This window comes from Dermochelys coriacea, chromosome 26, assembly GCF_009764565.3.
Source record: "Dermochelys coriacea isolate rDerCor1 chromosome 26, rDerCor1.pri.v4, whole genome shotgun sequence".
Taxonomy (NCBI): Eukaryota; Metazoa; Chordata; order Testudines; family Dermochelyidae; genus Dermochelys; species Dermochelys coriacea.
In genome coordinates this window covers 11,169,905-11,188,478 of record NC_050093.1, presented here as the reverse complement: position 1 = coordinate 11,188,478, position 18,574 = coordinate 11,169,905, and the positions used below count along the sequence as shown (strand labels likewise).

The window sequence follows — 18,574 nt, the reverse complement described above, 5'->3', positions numbered from 1 at the left end:
TGATCAGGGACTCGTTGTATTGCCAGAACATTTATATTGATGAGAAAAATTGTTCATGAATAAATTTTTGGCCTATTGGCAGAAAAGTCACCTTGTTTGCCAGATGTTCAACCATCTATAGGTCTGCTCAAATTATGCAGCCATTTGTGAACAGCTGTCACAAAAAGCCTGCCAAAATTCATGAGATAAATTGTTCACCATGAATTCCAGCCACCTTTTGAGTGGAGAGTTCAGCCTGTGGGTTTTTCTGTATAACAGACCTTGCCTGAGCATGCAACTCTGACCCTCGTTTAGATGCTGCAAAACACCACTGGGTAGGGATGAGATTTCCAGAAACGTTCACCTGGCTCTGATGCCTGTTAAGAACATGGGTCTGGATGGGACCCATCAAGGAGGCCAGTACTCTGCTGTCCAAGGCAACCGGTTGTATAATCCTGCTGATAAACGTATCGCGCTCCAATTTAAAAAAAAAATTGGTTTGCTCCCACTGCTCCTATCGAAAGGCCGTTCCAGAACCTCACTCCTCTGATAGTTTTTAAATCCTTCTCATTTCCAGCCTGCCTTTACTCATGGCCAGCTTATATGCATTTGTTGTCCTGTAGCTTAAATAGGTCTTTTCTCCCTCTTTCTTCCCCCCCTCCTACCTCGAATGTATTTATAGAGACCGATCCTATCCCGTCGCCCTTCCTTTTGCTGGGCTAAGCTTGTCAAAATCTATTGTCAAACCCCCATTGACTTTAGTGGGAGCAGAGTCAGGCCAACGCTGAATGCTTTTGAAGTTGCCACCCTTGTGATCATGAAACAAAATATAAATTCCCTGTTCCTCTCAACCAACTCCTAAAATACCCAAATGACGTGTTTAGCCAAGAAGCAGAATCCGTGTATGTTTGAAATTCAAATATACTTCATGGGTCATTTTCCATGAGCCTTAAACAGATGTTTGTTCTATGCGACAGGCCACTTTTGTAGAGAAGCTAAACAAAACGCGGGCACCAAAAGGAACCAGGTCATAAGACTAAGTCCGCTAAGTGGTGTGGTTATGCTTCAGGGCACTTAATGTATTTGTGACCTATGGTGCGGTCAGTTGAAATGTGTGAAACACATCTAGTGAATGCAGTTTGTAGATGGCTTTAAATTGGGGTGAGTTGATTCTGGTTTTTGACAAATTTAGGGCCAGATTTTAAAGCCCACTGAAGTCCATGGGAATCTTCCAGTAGCTTGGATAGGCAATGCATATAAAAAGAGGATCCTGTTAAATAGTGACTAATCTCATACCTGCTGTTTTTATGTTTTGGCTTTAGTGTTTACAAACAAACTCTTTATCGGTATATAGCATAGGAATAAATGATGAGATCTACTGGATTAATGAGTTAATGGAGAGTATACAGAGAGGTGTGTGTAATATACAGAAAGTAGCAATTGAAACTGACTGCTATGAGCTGGTTTAATATCACTAGATCATGGGTGAGGTTTCTACATCAGAAACCTTGCTCCTCTTTAATGATAAGATTACTCCCATGGGTTGAGGAAACCATCTGCCATCCTCTGCCTTGGGACATGAACACGAAGTTTAATATTAGTTTTTACTTTCGCCCCTAGAAGCACTAATCAGAGTTGCCGACCAGAAACATATAAATGTAACACAAACACAGTCCCTGCCCCAAAGAGCTTGCAGAACAACACTTGGAGAAATCTCGATTTGTGTGGGTATCGAAATAACACAGGAAAATTTAGTCTTCAACCTAGAAGAAGATACCTCCATTCCAGCTACTGCATATCCAGTGTCCCTACAGTCTTTGGGGTTTTTCAGTTTAAAAAAGTCTTTTTATTTAAGAGCAATGAGCCTGTAAAATGTCTAAGTACACAGTTGCAGTGAATACAGTCCTAAACCTGTGAAAGGTACATTGTGGTACAACACTTATTTAAATTCTGAACTCTTTAGCACGGAGACCATCTGTTCTGTTCTGCGTTTTGTTCAGCATGTAACACAGTGGGATGCTGGGCCATGACTGGGGTCCCTAGGTGTTGCCACAGTGCAGATGATACAATATTCAGTCAAAGCACTTGGGGGAGGGGAAATATAATGACACGGAAGAGCAGTCGGGGGGGGGGGGCGGCGCCCTCGTTTAAGAAAAGAGGAATAAACTTAAAGCAGGATCAATCCACCAATATGATCAAATTGTTCCTTCTGATCTTTCTATTTATTCATCTCATGAAGTTTTTGGTTCACGTCAACCATTGTGTTGTGCAAGACTTCAGGGTGCCTGTCCAAAGTATTTAATTGTTTTTAGTAGTGCATGATGCTTCACGATGATGCTCATATTTTCGTCACATTTGATGCTGTGCACCACATTCTGATACTACTTGCTTAGCACTATCCTTCTCAAGGTAGTCTCGTTGACTGCAGTGTGGTAAGGGTGTCCGAACATGACCGTATATAAAACTTTAAAAGTTCCCCATCTGTAAAATGGGGATAATGACATAGGTGCTAGAACTAGGGAGGCTGCCGCGCCCTCTGGCTTGAAGTGCTTTCCATCATATAGAGGGTTTACAGTTTGGTTTAACGGCTCTCAACACCCCACTATATAAATTATTCTAGCACCCCAGATAATGATACTGACCTCCTTCATAAAGCAATCTGAGATCTACAGATGAGCTAGGTACTATGAATGTATTTACTCTTAAAGACTCCATATTGTGAACACAATTCTAGCTGAATACAATGAGACTTCATTGGCACAGCAAGTTATACCAGTCTTGCCAAAGTGTAGGAGAAGACAGGACACCCCCCCCCCCAAAGGGTGTCAGTGACCCTGAACCCCCTCAGGTTAGGGAAACACACTGTATTGGGGGTTGGAGCCCTTGTGTCCTTTGTCAATGCTATTAGTTCCCAATGGGATGGCAGGCTGCTGTGGGGCACGAAGGCATCTTTGTATTTGTGATACACGTTTACGGCCGTACTGTGTATACTTGCATATAATACAATAACTGGCATTGTGTGTGTATTGATATAGGTGCATACTTATTACCACCGGGCATTTCAAAAGATGTTTCAAGTTTCCATTTGAGTAAGAGTATCTCCAGCATGGTCCTGAGGCATTCATTCACATCCAGCTCACTTGCAGACTGGACTGGGTGTTCCCTAACGCTTTCTGTTTTCTTATTATCTCTCTGCTGCAGACCCCCCTGGTTTTACAGTGAAACCTGTTTAGGGAAAATGTCTTCCCTGAAAACTTCAGTTTTAGGGACCCGAAGAGGTGGGTGGTAGGAGAATCCGATATGATATCACCAGTGTTAGCATGGTTCTCCTACTAGGAGTCCGGAGCCCACGAGCAGGTTTTGGGGGGCTGCCAAGCAGGGCCACCATTACACTTGGTAGGGCCCAAGATAGAAAGCCAAAGCACCAACACATGGGGCTGAAGCCCTGAGCCCCGTCACCTGGGGTGAAGCTGAAGCCTGAGCAATGTAGCTCTGTGGGGGCCCCTGTGGTATGGGGTCCCGGGCAATTGCCCTACTTGCTACCCCCTAATACCGACCCTGGCTTTTATACGCAGAAAACCAGTTGTGGCACAGGTGAGCCGTGGAGTTTTTATATGGGGGTGGGCTTAAAAAGAAAGAAGGTTGAGAACCTCTGATTTACATAGTTCCTCCACAGGCAATGGTTTGTATAACTTGTCAATATTCAGCCTCCCCTTCTTCTTTAGCTCGGTGTGACAGTCATTTTCTAAAGCACAGGTCAGTTCCACGCTCCATTTTAATGATAAGCCACATGCTCTTCCAAACGATGCTTCTGTTTAGTCCAAGCCCATTCCAAACTCCAGATTTGCAAAGGAGGCTGGATTGACAGAGGCACCGCTTGTTTTCTCTTGTAGCAGAGATGCAGCAGGTAATCGTAAAACACCGCTCTGATCAATTCAGATGATGAACTAAACACAGTCTCCCTCAGCCTTATTGAGCTATGGAATAATTGGAATCTGTTTGCTGGCATACTAATATTATGGATTTCTGGTTTGTTCGTTTTAAATATAGTAACACTAATCCTCTGAATGTCGTACTTCCAATGCAGTGTGACTAGGCAGTCTGAGAGTCTGCTGGACAACACTGCATCTGATTTATTATCCCCCGTTCCCCAGCTCACCACTGAGAAAAATCTGTCTCGGGGGTTTTTTTTATGGCTTCTGTGTTCAGCCTAGTGATGTATGTTTGTTGAAACTTTACTATAATCATTACTCATCATCTTGGCCACGGTGATAGTATGCCAAAATCATATTTCCACAGGCTATGGTGATGTGCAGTGTGTTTTTGCTATAAAATATTAGTTAAACTGTAACTAGTGGGGGTTTTTTGGGGCGTGTTAATATTTGGGTCCTTAGCTTGAGACCCCTTAAGGGCCCCGTTCAGAAAGCACTGAGCACCCATGCTCTGAAAATCAGCCCCTTTCAAGGTGTCTCAGTCAAGTACCCAAAAATTAAAGCACCCCAAATCACTTGGTTAGCTTTGAAAATTTTAGGCTATATTAAGTGCAACATGAAAGGTCTGAAGCTATGGCTTTCTTTAGAGATGTAGGCAATAGGTGCCTGTTACTTGTCAACTAAAGAAAATACGGATCTATCCCACTTCCTCTGCCCCATTACCTTTTCTCTCGCTGCATTAGCAGGGAGCAGTAGCTGCCTCTGAATCAAAGTCAAAGGCTATGTCCCTCGGCTAATGAGGCCAAAGCAACCCACAGCTTTCCCGCATCTGTCTCGGTTTTGGAATGTAAACGTCTGACGGTAGGACGGCTGAGCTCCCACTGACTTCATCTAGAGTTCAGTGCTCAGCGTCTGTAATAATCTGGCCCTGGTTGTTGAATTCGTTGACTTGAACGAAAGCGCCTCCTGCTTGGTGTTGAAACAGACGGTCCATTCTCTTGGCCCACCAGTCAGCAACAGTCATTCGTTTCTCATCAGAATTGCTTTATTTGCTTTGGAAGTTATTGAAAGGGGGTCGGAAGAAACCTGCATGTTAAGAGCCCGATGCCACCATAATCAACCTTGCGAGATGCTTCAGTGCACAACAGCGTAGGAATTCTCAGCAAGCTGAAGTGGAGGGGCTCTCCAGGAAATGTTTTCAGGGCATTTGCCTGTAAAAAGGAATAACTCTAATGTAGCTCTACTAGGTAGAACAACTGTGTACAGCGCATTATTCAAAGCGGATGGTTGTAAGAGGAGGGGTGCGGGTGTTAAGAGCATGGATTAAGCAAGCCAGCACTCTTTCTTTCCCAGCCACAATTGCTGTAGGCTTTATTTACTTCAGTTGCTGAAAATGCTCCATTTTTTTTATAGATCTTTGAAGGGAAGCCCCTTTTTAAAAGTTTTTTTTATTAGCCAATATTTGTACAATGGCATTGGATGTCTAAAGCAGTATATCTTGTGTATCCATATGTCCTCCAGTCCCAAGGTATCTGAGCCCCTTAATATATTTATCCTCACAACAGCCCTGTGAGGTGGTGCAGTGCTACTCTCCCCATTGCTCTAGATGGGGTACTGAAGCATAGAGAAGCCAAGTGACTTTCCCAAGGTGTCTCACAGAGTCTGTGGCAGAGTGGAGAATTGAACAGACGTCTCCTGAACCTAGGTTAGTGTCCAAACCCTGGCCTATCCTTCTTTCTCTCCTTCCATCTGTGTTTGAAAGGGCTAAGTGTGAGGGAAGGCAACGACTCTACTGGTTTGAAATAACACCTGGATAATCGTAGTATTTTGGCAATATTTAAATATTGGGGGTAGCCAGAGACAAACCCTGTGCCCGTCATAGATGTTTCAGTATCCAGTTGTATGGCTTTGGCCTATCAAATACCACTTGTAAGTGCTAAGCCTTTTGACAGCCTGCATGACAATCAAGCTGGATAAAATTCAGTGGCAATCCTGTGATCGATGTAGCCGTTGGTTGAGAAAGAAACTGAGGAACTGGGCTTAATCTAATGGGTCGAGTTCTGCAAGCTATTTTGTGGGGAAGACGATGCTCGAGAGGGTTGGAGTCTGTGTCGCTCATTGGCTGATACGCTCTAATAGCAGATCTAAGGTGTATATACATTGTGTGCTCAGATGTTATTTCTTTAGTTTTACCATACTTGGTACCCTTTATTTTTTATGCAGAACTTGTGTAAACACAGATTTTTAAAAATGACTAGTTTATTTTTGGGTGCACAACTTGAGGCACCTTGAAAAGGGTCCTGATTTTTTGTTGCCCCACAGACAGGAGGTGCTGAGCACCTCCTGACAATCTGGCCCCTCTTAGACATCTCCTGTAGAGCACACCCAATTAAAATTCACTATTGAAAATGTAGATCATAGCAATTGAAATATGGTTAGGCACTTTAGACAATTAAGACAGTCACTGTCCTGAAGAACTGACGGTCTTAATAGAGACAATACAATCTGTGTGTGAGGTTGCGGGGAAAGAGAAGAGACATGAAGGAGAAGGGAAGACGGTGTTATAGCAGCAACTGTGTGATTAATTCCCTCACCCCCCCGGCCCCATGATGTGTGCATGAGTCTTGATGGTTTAAATGGCTATTCTTCCCCTCTTTTTTGTATTATAACTGATTCTATTTCAAACTTATCTAGTACGTGTGCTTTCCAAGGGGAGCCGTGGGGGCAAAAGACGTATCTGGCTTCAAGACTAAGCTTGATAAGTTTATGGAGTGGATGGTATGATGGGGTAGCCTAATTTTGGCATTTCATTGATCTTTGACTATTAGCGGTAAAGATGCCCAATGACCTATGATAGGACGTTAGATGAGATAGGATCTGAGTTGCTACAGAGAATGCTTTCCTGGGTGGGTGGCTGGTGAGTCTTGCCCACGTGCTCAGGGTTTAGCTGATCGCCATATTTGGGGTCAGGAAGGAATTTTCCACCAGGGCAGATTGGCAGAAGCCCTGGAGGTTTTTCGCCTTCCTCTGTAGCGTGGGGCACGGGTCACTTGCTGGAGGATTCTCTGGACCTTGAAGTCTGTAAACCACAATTTGAGGACTTCAATAACTCAGACATAAGTTAGGGGTTTGTTACAGGAGTGGGTGGATGAGATTCTGTGGCCTGCGTTGTGCAGGAGGTCATACGAGACTATTCTTAATGGTCCCTTCTGATCTTAAAGTTTGAGTCGGAGTGTGCTGTAGAATCTAAAAAAAACCCCAATATTCATGTTGCTGTGGCTATAGAAAATGAGGAGAAATCTTGTTTAATGCAAAGAAATGGATGTGTTTGTGTGTGCAATGCTTTTAGGTTGAAAATATCCTGCTACATGATCGTGGCCATTATGTCCTGTGTGACTTCGGAAGTGCCACCAACAAATTCCAGAACCCTCAAACCGAAGGAGTGAACGCGGTAGAAGAGGAGATCAAGAAGTAAGTGTCTGTCTGTCTCTCTCTCTCTCTCTCTCTCTCTCTCTCTCTCTCTCTCTCTACACCAAGATGTTGACTGCCGCCTTGGTCCATTGGTCCATGATGCCAGCCTCCGTCGCCCACCTGCTAAAGTTTCAAACTCCTTTTACACTTTCTCCCATGCTGCCCCTCACACTTCTAAACCTCCCCAAAGCTACCTCATTATTCTCCCTCTGAGCTCTCCTTAAAACTCTCTCTCCTTTGTCACGATACCTACCAAAATAAAATGACCACCGTTAGGCTGCTGGTGTGCTGGGACCGCTGTCTGTCATGGTAACCAATATTGTCTCATTGTTTCCCCGACAGTTGATCTGTATCCATCGGTTGTCTCTTGTCTTAAACGTAGACTATAAGCTATTTGGGGTAGGGCCTGTCTCTTTGTTCTGTGTTTATGCAGCACCTAGCACAATAGGGCCCTGATTTTAGCCGCGTGGTGATGCTAACCTGTGCATAGGTTTAAGCATGGTAGTTTGGATGCTTTGCGGATGAGGAAACGTATTACTGCAGAAAGCCAGGAAATGGCTTTAGGACTAATAGAATCCTTGTTTTGATAGATACTGATCAGCTCAGTGGTCTGTATCATGAGTCAGTATGTCTCAGCTCCTCACTCCCCGGGGCTGCCCGCACTGCGAGGCAATGAATATGACAAAATAATCCCTGATCACCATAGATTACTCAGCAGTGACTCTTACAGTTGCCTTTAAAAAAAAAAAAAAAAAATGCAGCATTGGGCTCTGAAAGAGGCCCAAGTGCTCTTCTGAGGTTTGAAAGGTGGTGGCTGCAAAGTGTGGTCCCAAGGAAGCTGTTAAAAGGGGAGAAAAGTTGGGTGATCCTGAGTCAGGGAGGAGGTGGTGGGGGCAGATATGTGGGGGAAAGGAAGGGACCGAGAACGGGAGACCTGGGGTCTCATAGCTTAAAATCTCTATTAAAACTCGTTGATTACTCTAACACTCCCTGACTATAAATCACGTGCTAGGAATTGCATGGGAATGACTAAACCCTATGAAAAGTGAGTCCTTCCTGCCTCTCATATGTACAGCTTTTGACTTAGATTTTATAGTGCTCCTAGTCTTGCTAAGCTGTCCAAGCCTGTTTGCACACTTATTGCTAAGCTTGCAAAAGAAGCCAGCCCTTTGCCACACCCTTTCATAATAGAGGTAAATAGCACACAAGACCACAGCGTCCTTAAACCACCTTCAGACGAAACCTCGTTATTAGGGATCTTTTAGACTGTGTCTGACTTTTGCCAGTACTTTTAGTTACAAGTGCTGCAGTTTTTCAATGACCATTTGTTTTTATAAAGTAATTTTCTTCCTGTTCACAATACCTCTGAGCAGAGCTCCGCATGGAAGCCTATTTATTAGAAGCCACGCTTTCAGTTACAAAGATTGGATTTTTCCAAAGCCCCGGGAGTGAGGACAGTGCAAGGGACATGCAGCTAACAACCTATGCGGAAGAGCAAGTTAACGTTCTGAATTTTTGAATGTTACTAGCTCTGATTTTTAAGAGATTTGGACTTTTTGAGAGCAAACTCTTGGCGGTTAAAAGGATCTTGCAGTAGCCCTCATTTCCCTGGAAAGTTTGTGGGAGTTGATTTTTTCTTTTTTTTTTTTTTTTTTTTTATAACCAGCTTCATTCTATCCTGTAAAATGCTTCCACCTATAAAGTGCGTTAGAAATCCTTTTGCTGGTTTAGAACTTAAGCACCTAGTGCATTTCTATTATAGAAAAGTGAAATTTGAATTGTTGGAGTGTGGGGAAGGGAATCCTTTGCAATTAAAACAGATGGATTTCCTTCCCCAACTCGCTACCCTGTGACTTCAATTAACTAACAAAGCTTTTTGTTGTAGGTACACGACACTGTCCTATAGAGCACCAGAAATGGTCAACCTGTATAGCGGCAAACTTATTACTACAAAAGCAGATATATGGGTATGTATGAAACCCACTCAAGTCACATAATTGACTTGCAGCCTTGGGAGGAGGAAAAAAAACTTTTGATTACTTGATAACTATTGGATATACCTAAACAGTTCTACCCTGATATAATGTGACCCAATATAACACAAATTCAGATATAACATGGTAAAGCAACGCTCTGGGGGGGCGGGGTTGCAAGCTCTGGTACGCTGCTCTGAGCAGGGGTGTGGATATAGGTCGGGGCGGACAGGGAGCAGGGGGATTGGGTGAGGTCCTGGGGGTGATTAGGGAGGGGGCGGTCAGGGGATAAGGAGCACGGGGGCTTAGATACGGGGTGGGGTCTTGGGAGGGGTGGTTAGGGGGAGGGGGTCTCTGGAGGGGGCAGTCAGGGGACAAGGAGCGGGATGGGTCAGGGGTTCTGAGGGGTCAGTCGGACGGGAAGTGGCTATTAATAATGGAAATGCTCGAGGCCAAAGTAAGTTCGATATAACGCGGTTTCACCTATAACGCAGTAAAAAAAAATGTTTTGGGGGCTCCTGAGGGCTGCGTTATATCGGGGTAAAGGTGTATATTTTTTGACTAAGCTCTACATGGAGAGAGTCTCCATTTGATCTTTGTGTTGAGTTATTTCAAATGATGGGGGCCAGTCCATGAAACATGATTGCATCTCTGTTCTGCACCCTCTGGTGATGCTTTAATTCAGAGATGTATGAAATTCACTGGTTGCAGTTATACTCCCTCCCCACCCCCTGACTGGAACAGATCCAAAGCTGCACCTGGTTTTGGGTCTCAACCACATAAAATCAAAGCTATAGTGTGTGTGTGTGTGTGTGTGTGTGTGTGTGTGAGATACATATTTATTTATTTTTTTTAAAGTCTGACACGGGTTCCTACCCAAGACAATAACTTGGCCCTGGATTCCCAAACCCGGCCAGATTTTTTCCTCGTTAAGGTTTTGCAGTGCTTGGTTTCTGGCAATGACAGTCAAACCTGTTTGTGACTTGCTGTCCTATTGAAGGTGCAATGTGACGGTTGAGCAATGTGCAGCCGTATAACCTAATAAAATAAAGGCAGCTTATCTTCACATCAGAAAGAGTGGGGGGGGGGGGAAGAGAAAAGAATCCTGTCTCTGGTGTCCCAGCAGAATGGTGATTCCTCAGAAGTGATGAATGGAATGGCTTAGTTTAAACGTTGCCCTTGGGTGTAGCTAAATGCTTTGGAAAGTTCTGAGTTAGGTAACCATCAGGCAGTAACCAGTGTATAAGCGTTGAACTGTAGCCTCAACAACTGCTCTACATGTACAGCTCAATGTATATGAGAGGAAGAAAAACTGGGCACAGTATATGCAAGAGGCCATTTTCCTTGCTACGAGCACCGTCCAGCAAAAGCCTGTGTGCACCCGTAGTCCTATTGAGCTTTTCATTCTGCTGTGTTTAATGGGAGCTGCTGTAGGACTGGGGCCTGTGTGTCGTGAGGAGCCTCTGGCTTGGGAGGCAGTGTGACCTAGTGGATAGGGCACTGGAGTGGGAATTTACTGGAAACTGCATGGCTGTGGCAGCATAAAAGGGAGCCAATCCGGGGAGAACTGTTCCAATGCAGGCTCTGTGCAGGTCAGCTCCCTGCAAGCCACAGCATAAGAGGCAGTCCTGGGGTGGCTCTGCTAGCCAGAGGCAGCCTAAAATGGCCCCCTTCAGTAGATGGAAAGCAGGGGGCACAAAGCTTAATGCCACCCTAGCACCCTCCTGCGCAGAATTGCTCCCCAGGTTCTATTCCTGGCTCCACTACCAACCTGCTGTTTGACCCTGGCCCAGTCATTACCCTTAGTGTCTGTTTTCTTACCATCCTTTGTCTTGCCTGTCTCCTCAAAGCATATCCTTTCTGGGTCAGGGCCTGGCTCTTGGGGCAGGTCTTTGCCTCAGACCTCTGCCAGAATAGCTCTGTCAGGGGCGTGATGAGGTGTAATCCCTGTTTGGCTTGGGGAGGAACGGGCATGCCCTACGAAGCGCGGCATTGCTGATATAGTTGCGGCTGTCCTAGGAGCACTTTGCCAGTCTAGTGTACAGTATACTCCTGTTTAACAAACCCTATTGTGAAATTTCCACGTTTTCTGAACCCTTCCTTGTCCCCGAGCAGGAGATGCATGAAATACATTGGGGGGGGGGGGCGAATGAGGGATTTGGATAATGCAGAGGCTCAGATAATAGAACAGACCCAGGGCCAGGACTGTAAGGAGGACAATGAGTCTGTGGCTGTGTGGGAAGTCCTCCTGTGGCAGCCAGCCTTTTGCAGCCCCTTCGTCATAGGAGCAAGTGAGCAAGGCAGAGCAGAGACCACTGGCCAGGATTGTGAGTACGAGCCCTTGTCCACAGAAGAAGCCACCCTGCTGCTACAATCTGTGTTCAACTCCCCCCCGCTATTTGGATAGTCGGGAGTATACTGTACTGGCATTCCCATACTGGTGAAGGGCTTCTAGTGTGGATGTGGTCTTGCTGTGTTTGTACAGTGCCTAGCACAATGGAGCCTGTAAGTGTTGTGGTGGTGGTGGTGGTGGTGGTGATGATGATGATTGTGCGCCATAAACTCCATGCATTTCGTGTAGCGATTTCACAAATTGCATTTAAAAAGTGCAGAATTAATGTTAAAGAAGAACACGATTTTGTGACGATACCTTCCTTCATATTCTTTATATGCAAAAGCCAATCATGCAGCATTTGGGGTTAGGAAGAAACTTTTCCCCTGTACAGATTTTGTTACAAAATTGCCCCTTTTGTGTGAAGTTTTGCATCTTCTGAAGCAGCTAATCCTGGCTTCTGTCAAAAATGGGGTCGGGACTGAATGGACCATTTTTCTGATTATAATCTGGCAATTCCCTGAGACCATCCTGCTTTGTTTAACCTCCTTTCCATTGTACTTCACTTACTACTCTGTGTTTTCAACGAATACAAATTTACTTTGGCCTCGTCTACACACGGATTCAGAACTATTTTGGTTAGGGCTGTCACATTTTAGCAGTACAATTCTAGCGGTACAACTCCCAGTAAGGACTCAATTGATACCAGTATCCAAGTGCTCATACTGGTATAGCTTCAGGGAACTCGTATATTCATAGAACTGCATCTACGCTACGGGCTTGTCTGCACAAACCATCAATTTGTGGCAAGCCTGGGCATGAATCTATCCCGGGCTAGCCTGTTGCAGACTAACCATCTATACGGACCCAGTTGATGCGCATTAGCAGTTTAATATACTTTGATTTAGTCCCTCTTGATAAGAGGACTAAGTCTGTCGATCTGCTTCGATCCTCAGCAGAGTCCACGGACAGTTAGAGGAAGGCAGGCTAGCGTGGGGTAGATTCACACCCCAGCTTGCCTCCAGCTAAATGTGCGTGTAGATAAGCCCTAAAAGGGTTTTGCCAGTTTGTTTATCCCAGTGCATTTAAAGCTTTCTAGGGTAGATAAGGCCTACCTCTTTTCGGGACTGAGTGGAGCATTTTAAAAGTAGCTTGCAGCTGTGACTAGACCTTGACCTAATCGGTCTGGTTTATGACAACAGAAATTTCTCTGGTCAGAGAAATCATTGTAGACAAAATCCTCTGCCATAAGAGAATCTCTGTACTGTTGAAACTGTTCTTTCTACTCCAAACAACCTTCCTCACAATGGGGGACAATGGCAAATGTGGGTGAAGAGTTTATATGATTTGAAGCTCCTACCCGGCCCAACGCATCTGAAGTATATTTATTTAAATTAATTTGAAGCAGGGACCAAGTAGCCACATCTCAATCTCTTTCCATATATTTATTGATATGTGGACTGAGGCGGCGGTGTGGCTAAAAATGTGTGAGATCTATCTTGGGTACTTGTCTGCCCTCCGTTTTCATAGTATCCGATCACCTCATGTTGTTCTAATGTATGTATCCTCACGTCCGGTAGGGAAGTGCTATTATCCCCATGTTACAGGTTGGGAACTCTGATACAGAGTGGCTAAATGACTTGACCAAGGTCATGCAGGAAACCTGTGGCAAAGCAAGGATTGAACCTGGTTCTCCCGGTCCCAGGCTAGTGCTCTGACCATTGGACCACCCTTCCTCTTTTTAATCTATGATGGCAGTAGTTACTGTTTAAATATTTTTCTGTTCTTTCCTCTCTTTAGGCCCTCGGTTGTTTACTGTACAAATTGTGTTACTTTACTTTACCGTTTGGGGAGAGTCAGGTGGCAATTTGTGATGGAAACTTCACCATTCCAGACAACTCTCGCTACTCCCAAGACATGCACTGTCTCATACGTGAGTATATCTGTTTTCAATAGCAGAGTTTTGGTTCCATGTTCCAAATGAAGTTCCTATTGTTCTAATTCCCAATTATTAGAGCTAAGGAACTGGAGTATGTTCTCTCTTTCAAAAAGACCTGTTCACATGCAAGGATGAAGCAAATGAGTTTACAGTAATTTAGAAGATGGCTGTGCCAAAGATGGTTATAATAGCAGAGTTTCTATTTGGATGGACTGTGATAATCTATGTGGAAAACTAGGGAAATAGACAACCATTTGGGTTAAGATTGCTACTGAGATTTGCACAAGCCTGTTTATGCAAAAATGTTTCTCCAGTAATAAGTTTATTTGCATAAGGAGCCACAGTGATTTAGCCTCGTGATAAGATTTCATCTTCTGTGAACTGAGAAACAGAAGTAAAACGATTACAAATAAACCACTGACTCAAGTGACTGTGTAATTAAGGATACGGTGCATTACTCTCAGCAAAGCTGGAATATCCTGCCTGCTTTCAGTAGAGCATTTGGTTTTGCCAGCTATGAATGTGAGTAATGCAGACTCTGACATGTTTTCAAAATAAGCTGATACTTCTCCATATGCCCTGGTTTGAGCAGATATTAAACTGACTTCAAGTTTTATGTGGGGGACAAGTCTGTGCAGATGTCTGTCCTTCAGCTACTCTCTCGGGCAGAGATGGGTAGAACATTAAAAAGTGTTTGTTTACTATTGTCATTATTGTAGGGACTAGAAGCCTCAACTGAGATCAGCGCTGTATTGTGCCAGCTGCTGTACGTACACATAGCAACAGCTGGTCCTTGCTCCAAACAATTGACTATCTAAATAGACGAAATAAAGGGTAGGAGAAAGTATCTATATCCCTGATTTACAGTTGGAGAACTGAATTTTATAGACAGGGGAAGTAACTTGGCCCAAGGACACACCAAGAAGTCTGCTGACTTTTACTGTCGGTGCACCATTAAATTCCATTGGTAGATGAATATACTTGCCTTGGCTTGTTTAGGAAAGGAAACTGACTTGGTATTTTAACTAAGGAACGGTGACTGCTCCTGCTCCCACTGATGTCAAGAAGAACTTTTGCTATTGCCTTCAGTGAGGCTCCATGATTGCAATTAAAGACTTCTTGGACGCCCTGAGCCACGATATGTATGCTGTATAACCACATCGGGTTCAGTGCAAGATTTGGTACTTGGCTCTATATGTGTAGAATACATACGATCGGAGCAGAATAAGTACACAGTCTCTTGATGCCTGTTGGAGATTTGCTGTCTTGCAATCCAAACTTGACCTGGAAGGTATGGCTCATGTACCATGCGTATATGGCAGACATGAGCTACATGATTATCCATGAATGTGCATCTTCTAATATTTGGCACCCAAGTCTTCTGATGATTTTTTTTTTTTTTTCCTTTTTTAGGTTATATGCTTGAACCAGACCCTGACAAGAGACCTGATATTACCAGGTCTCCTACTTTGCTTTCAAGTTAACAAAGAGGCCCCGTCCCAAATGTACAGGTGAGTACCCATGGACCCTTTCAGTGGAGGGGCTTGAATCCATCTGCAGGTTCTTTGCGCTATTATTCCTTATCCCCGTTTAATTTAGGCTGCTGGAGAAACCCATTGCTTTAATTTAGTTTGTGGCTCTGGGGTATAAGAATGGCAGACTCCTTGTCAGAGACAACTAGGAATCGGTGCTTGCACAAAGGACATGACAAGTCATACCTAGTGAGTAATACAGGTAGATGGTAGATTAAAAGCTTTCTGGGGAAGATAACTAGTAAAGTGCAGGAAGGAAGTAATTTTGCTGTTTTCATGGTGGCATCCATCCATCACCATGTCTTAAAAGCAGCAGCAGAAGGGTGATCAGATTTGACAGCTTTTATATGATGTGAAAATGCAGGAGGCTAGGAAGGATAAATCTCTGGAGGTTTGATTCTACAGACCCAAGAAAAATCGACAAATGCTCTCCGGCTGAGTGTTATAAAAGGAGGCAGTGAAAACGTGTCTCTTGGAAGGAGAAAGGGTGGGAAAGAAGGGGGGATGCATTTAAGTGCCCTTCTTTTATGTGCGCTTCAGTTTTGGTACAGGAACAGAGGCAGGTAGTAATGATTCAAACCAGAAAGAGGACAGCCCATGGGATTCCAAGAAGGTTGCAAAGTACAAGAGAGTGGTGTAGGGGGGCCGTTTCTGTGCATTGCACTACATGAGCAATGACTCTCTAGTCATTAATGTCTTGTGGTACTGGGAGGTGGGGTGTGTGGGGAACGGTTGGGATGCTGCCCATGTTTGTTCTGTGGATATTGGAAGCCTGTTCATTGCAGGTCTGAGGGAAGTAGGGAAGTTCACAGTATAGATATCAGAATCGATTCTGAAACTTGGGTTGAAACTTTCCAAAGTGATTGATCAGACCCTTCGGAGTGGCTCAAGTTAGGGTGCCCCAAAAATCAGTAGTTCCTCTAGGAAATTTAGGCCTTCACCTTTTCCAGCTGATACTTAAGCAACATTAAATGACTACATACTCCTGGTATTTACATGAGTGTAAGTCGTAATAGAAATCTTGCAGGGCTACTACACAAACAATGCATGGTGCTACAGTCATTTGTGTGAAAAATGGGGGCGACCCTGAATATTAGGAAAACTGGCCTATTGCATCATTGGCTCCCAGGCCCAGAAGCGCATGCTGATTTTTTGGTTTGGTTTCGTTTGGTTCTCCACTCCCTATGGGGGGGTGTGTGTGTGTGTGTGTGTGTGTGTGTGTGCGCGCGCGCGCGGAGGGGGGGAACCCCCAACCCCAGCCCTGGCAAATCACTTATTTATTACCACGCTCAGTTTACCAGTACGAGGCTGTCATGGGGAACTTCTGTAGCGGTGTTTGTGTACATGGCAAACTAGACCATGCTTGTGAAACTGATTTCCAGGCTAATTCTTCATAGCGTATGTAATCTGTACTGCAGTTGGGTTTGTGACTATAGCCTGAGAGAGTAGCCAAATTCCATTTAAAATGTACAGTAAATGTAATAGTCACCTGATGATGTTGTTTAGTATATTTTCTTAGAATCCAATTCAAAACATTGGTTTACAGGCGCTTTATACTGTATTAAGAATATTTGGGGGTACAAAACTTTCATCCAGTCGCCTAAAGATAATGGTTTGGAGACTTTCTGGTTTTTCCATTCAGCTTCCGATTACATTTCTCTTGTTTGGAGCATATTTTCAACTTTTTATTTTGTCATGGTTAATGTGTATATGAACTTTCCATACAAATATTAACAAATTTTATTCATTAATCTATATTTGTTACCTTTTTAAAATACCCATTTGTGTCATGTCAACCTTCTGTTTGTATATTTATTGTGTTCAAATTCCACAAACAGTAACCACACGTTCTAAAATTGACTTGGTCCTCCTGATTTATAAGGTGGTCTGTCGCTTTTAACATTGGAAGGGTTTCCATGCTCCATTTCCCTAGGTCATTAATGACGGGGTAGTTGTCATTTTCGAAAAATGAACTAACTTGACGGATTTAGGATCCTAAATCCCATTGACTTTGCTGTGGCTCTTTTGCAAACTTTATGTACAATCATGCATGATTTACACTTTGTGTAGTAAACCCAGTGGTTTTTGGCTTTTCAGAATTCTTTGCTGCCTGCTAAGCTCCCAGAACCAGTGAAAGCTAGTGAAGCAGCTGCAAAAAAGAGCCAGCCAAAGGCCAGGTAAGAGCATCTGTCTTTTACATATTTCTCTTCATCTGTATCTTTTCAGATTTTTGAACCGTGTTTCTATTTAAAAAAAAAAAAAAAACCACCGATGTGTTCTCTTTCTGGCTCACCCTGTAGAAATAGATTGAGGTTTAAACTGTGATCCTGGGACTTGTAATTTAAATCAAAAATGCCCATTAAAGTGAAAGGCAGCAAATGGTAAGATGAAGGAGTTCTTTCCTCGTACGCACAATGCTGCGTCTGAGTCAGTTGCTAGATTTTGTAAACTAATGGCACTGTTTCAGTGTAGCAGCTTGAAGTGCATATGCCAAAGCTTTCAGTCTGTACTGCAGCATCCCTACTAAGGGCTTTATCCAGAGCCTATTGAAATGAGTAGAAAGACACTCCTCTTTACTTCAGTGGCCTTTGGGTCAGGCCCCCAGAGTATAAACCTGCAGAGCAATCCCATCAACTTTGGTAGATTTTTTTTTTTTTTAAGGCCAGGAGGACCCAGTATGATCTAGTCTGACCTCCGGCAAAACATGGGCCTGACAACTTCACCCAGAGCTTCTGCTGGAGCTAGCACATCTCACTTGAAATGACAATCAGTGAAGATCTGGAGTCTGCCAGGGATTGAGAATCTACCACATAGGGAGCATATTGCTGTAATGCATGTGGTTTTTCTTTTTCCCCCTGCTCCTTGACGTTCTAATAGCCTCGTTTGTTGTGTCATGACTCGGCTCAGACTGTAAACTCCTCAGGGCCCTGAGTACATCTTTTATATTTACTGCAGAGTGACTAGTATATTCATAGCCCTATGTAGATAACAGTCAGACTCTGAAAGAATGCCTTTTGTGATATCATCTACCTACTGGCAATTAGTCCCAGAAGTTTCCCTTAGTATGTTTGTTTGTTTTTTTTATACCTGATCTTCAATAATTTCTTATCTAGCTCAGCGATCAAAAAAACTGAAAGATGTTAGGATGTCTTGAGCGCCTCATGGTACAAAAATGCCCTGCGGGTTTGCATTATTACGGGATGAAATATGAAGGGAAAAGTATAAGTACCTGATACTTTGGTTGAAGCCAACACAGTTCATTATGAGTACTTTTTTAAGATGCCAATCTATATAGTTCTGCTGAAGGATGCCAGCTGCCATAAAGCAAATTCATTATGCCCTTCATCTGCTCTTCGATAAATCTATAAAAAAGTCCCAATTTAAATAGTATGTTGTCAAACATTTGAATGCATTAA

At 43.7% G+C, this 18,574-nt stretch overlaps 1 protein-coding gene across 1 annotated transcript in view; it reads left to right on the top strand.

Moving 5' to 3' along the window:
• The window catches only part of AAK1 (AP2 associated kinase 1), a 117,436-nt gene that overhangs the window by 52,230 nt on the left and 46,632 nt on the right, over window positions 1–18,574 (top strand). Inside the window, 7 exon segments of the mRNA XM_038384645.2 lie at window positions 7,261–7,382; window positions 9,268–9,349; window positions 13,488–13,620; window positions 15,040–15,075; window positions 15,078–15,117; window positions 15,119–15,137; window positions 17,256–17,335. Of these exon segments, the coding sequence (XP_038240573.1) occupies window positions 7,261–7,382; window positions 9,268–9,349; window positions 13,488–13,620; window positions 15,040–15,075; window positions 15,078–15,117; window positions 15,119–15,137; window positions 17,256–17,335 (512 nt within the window).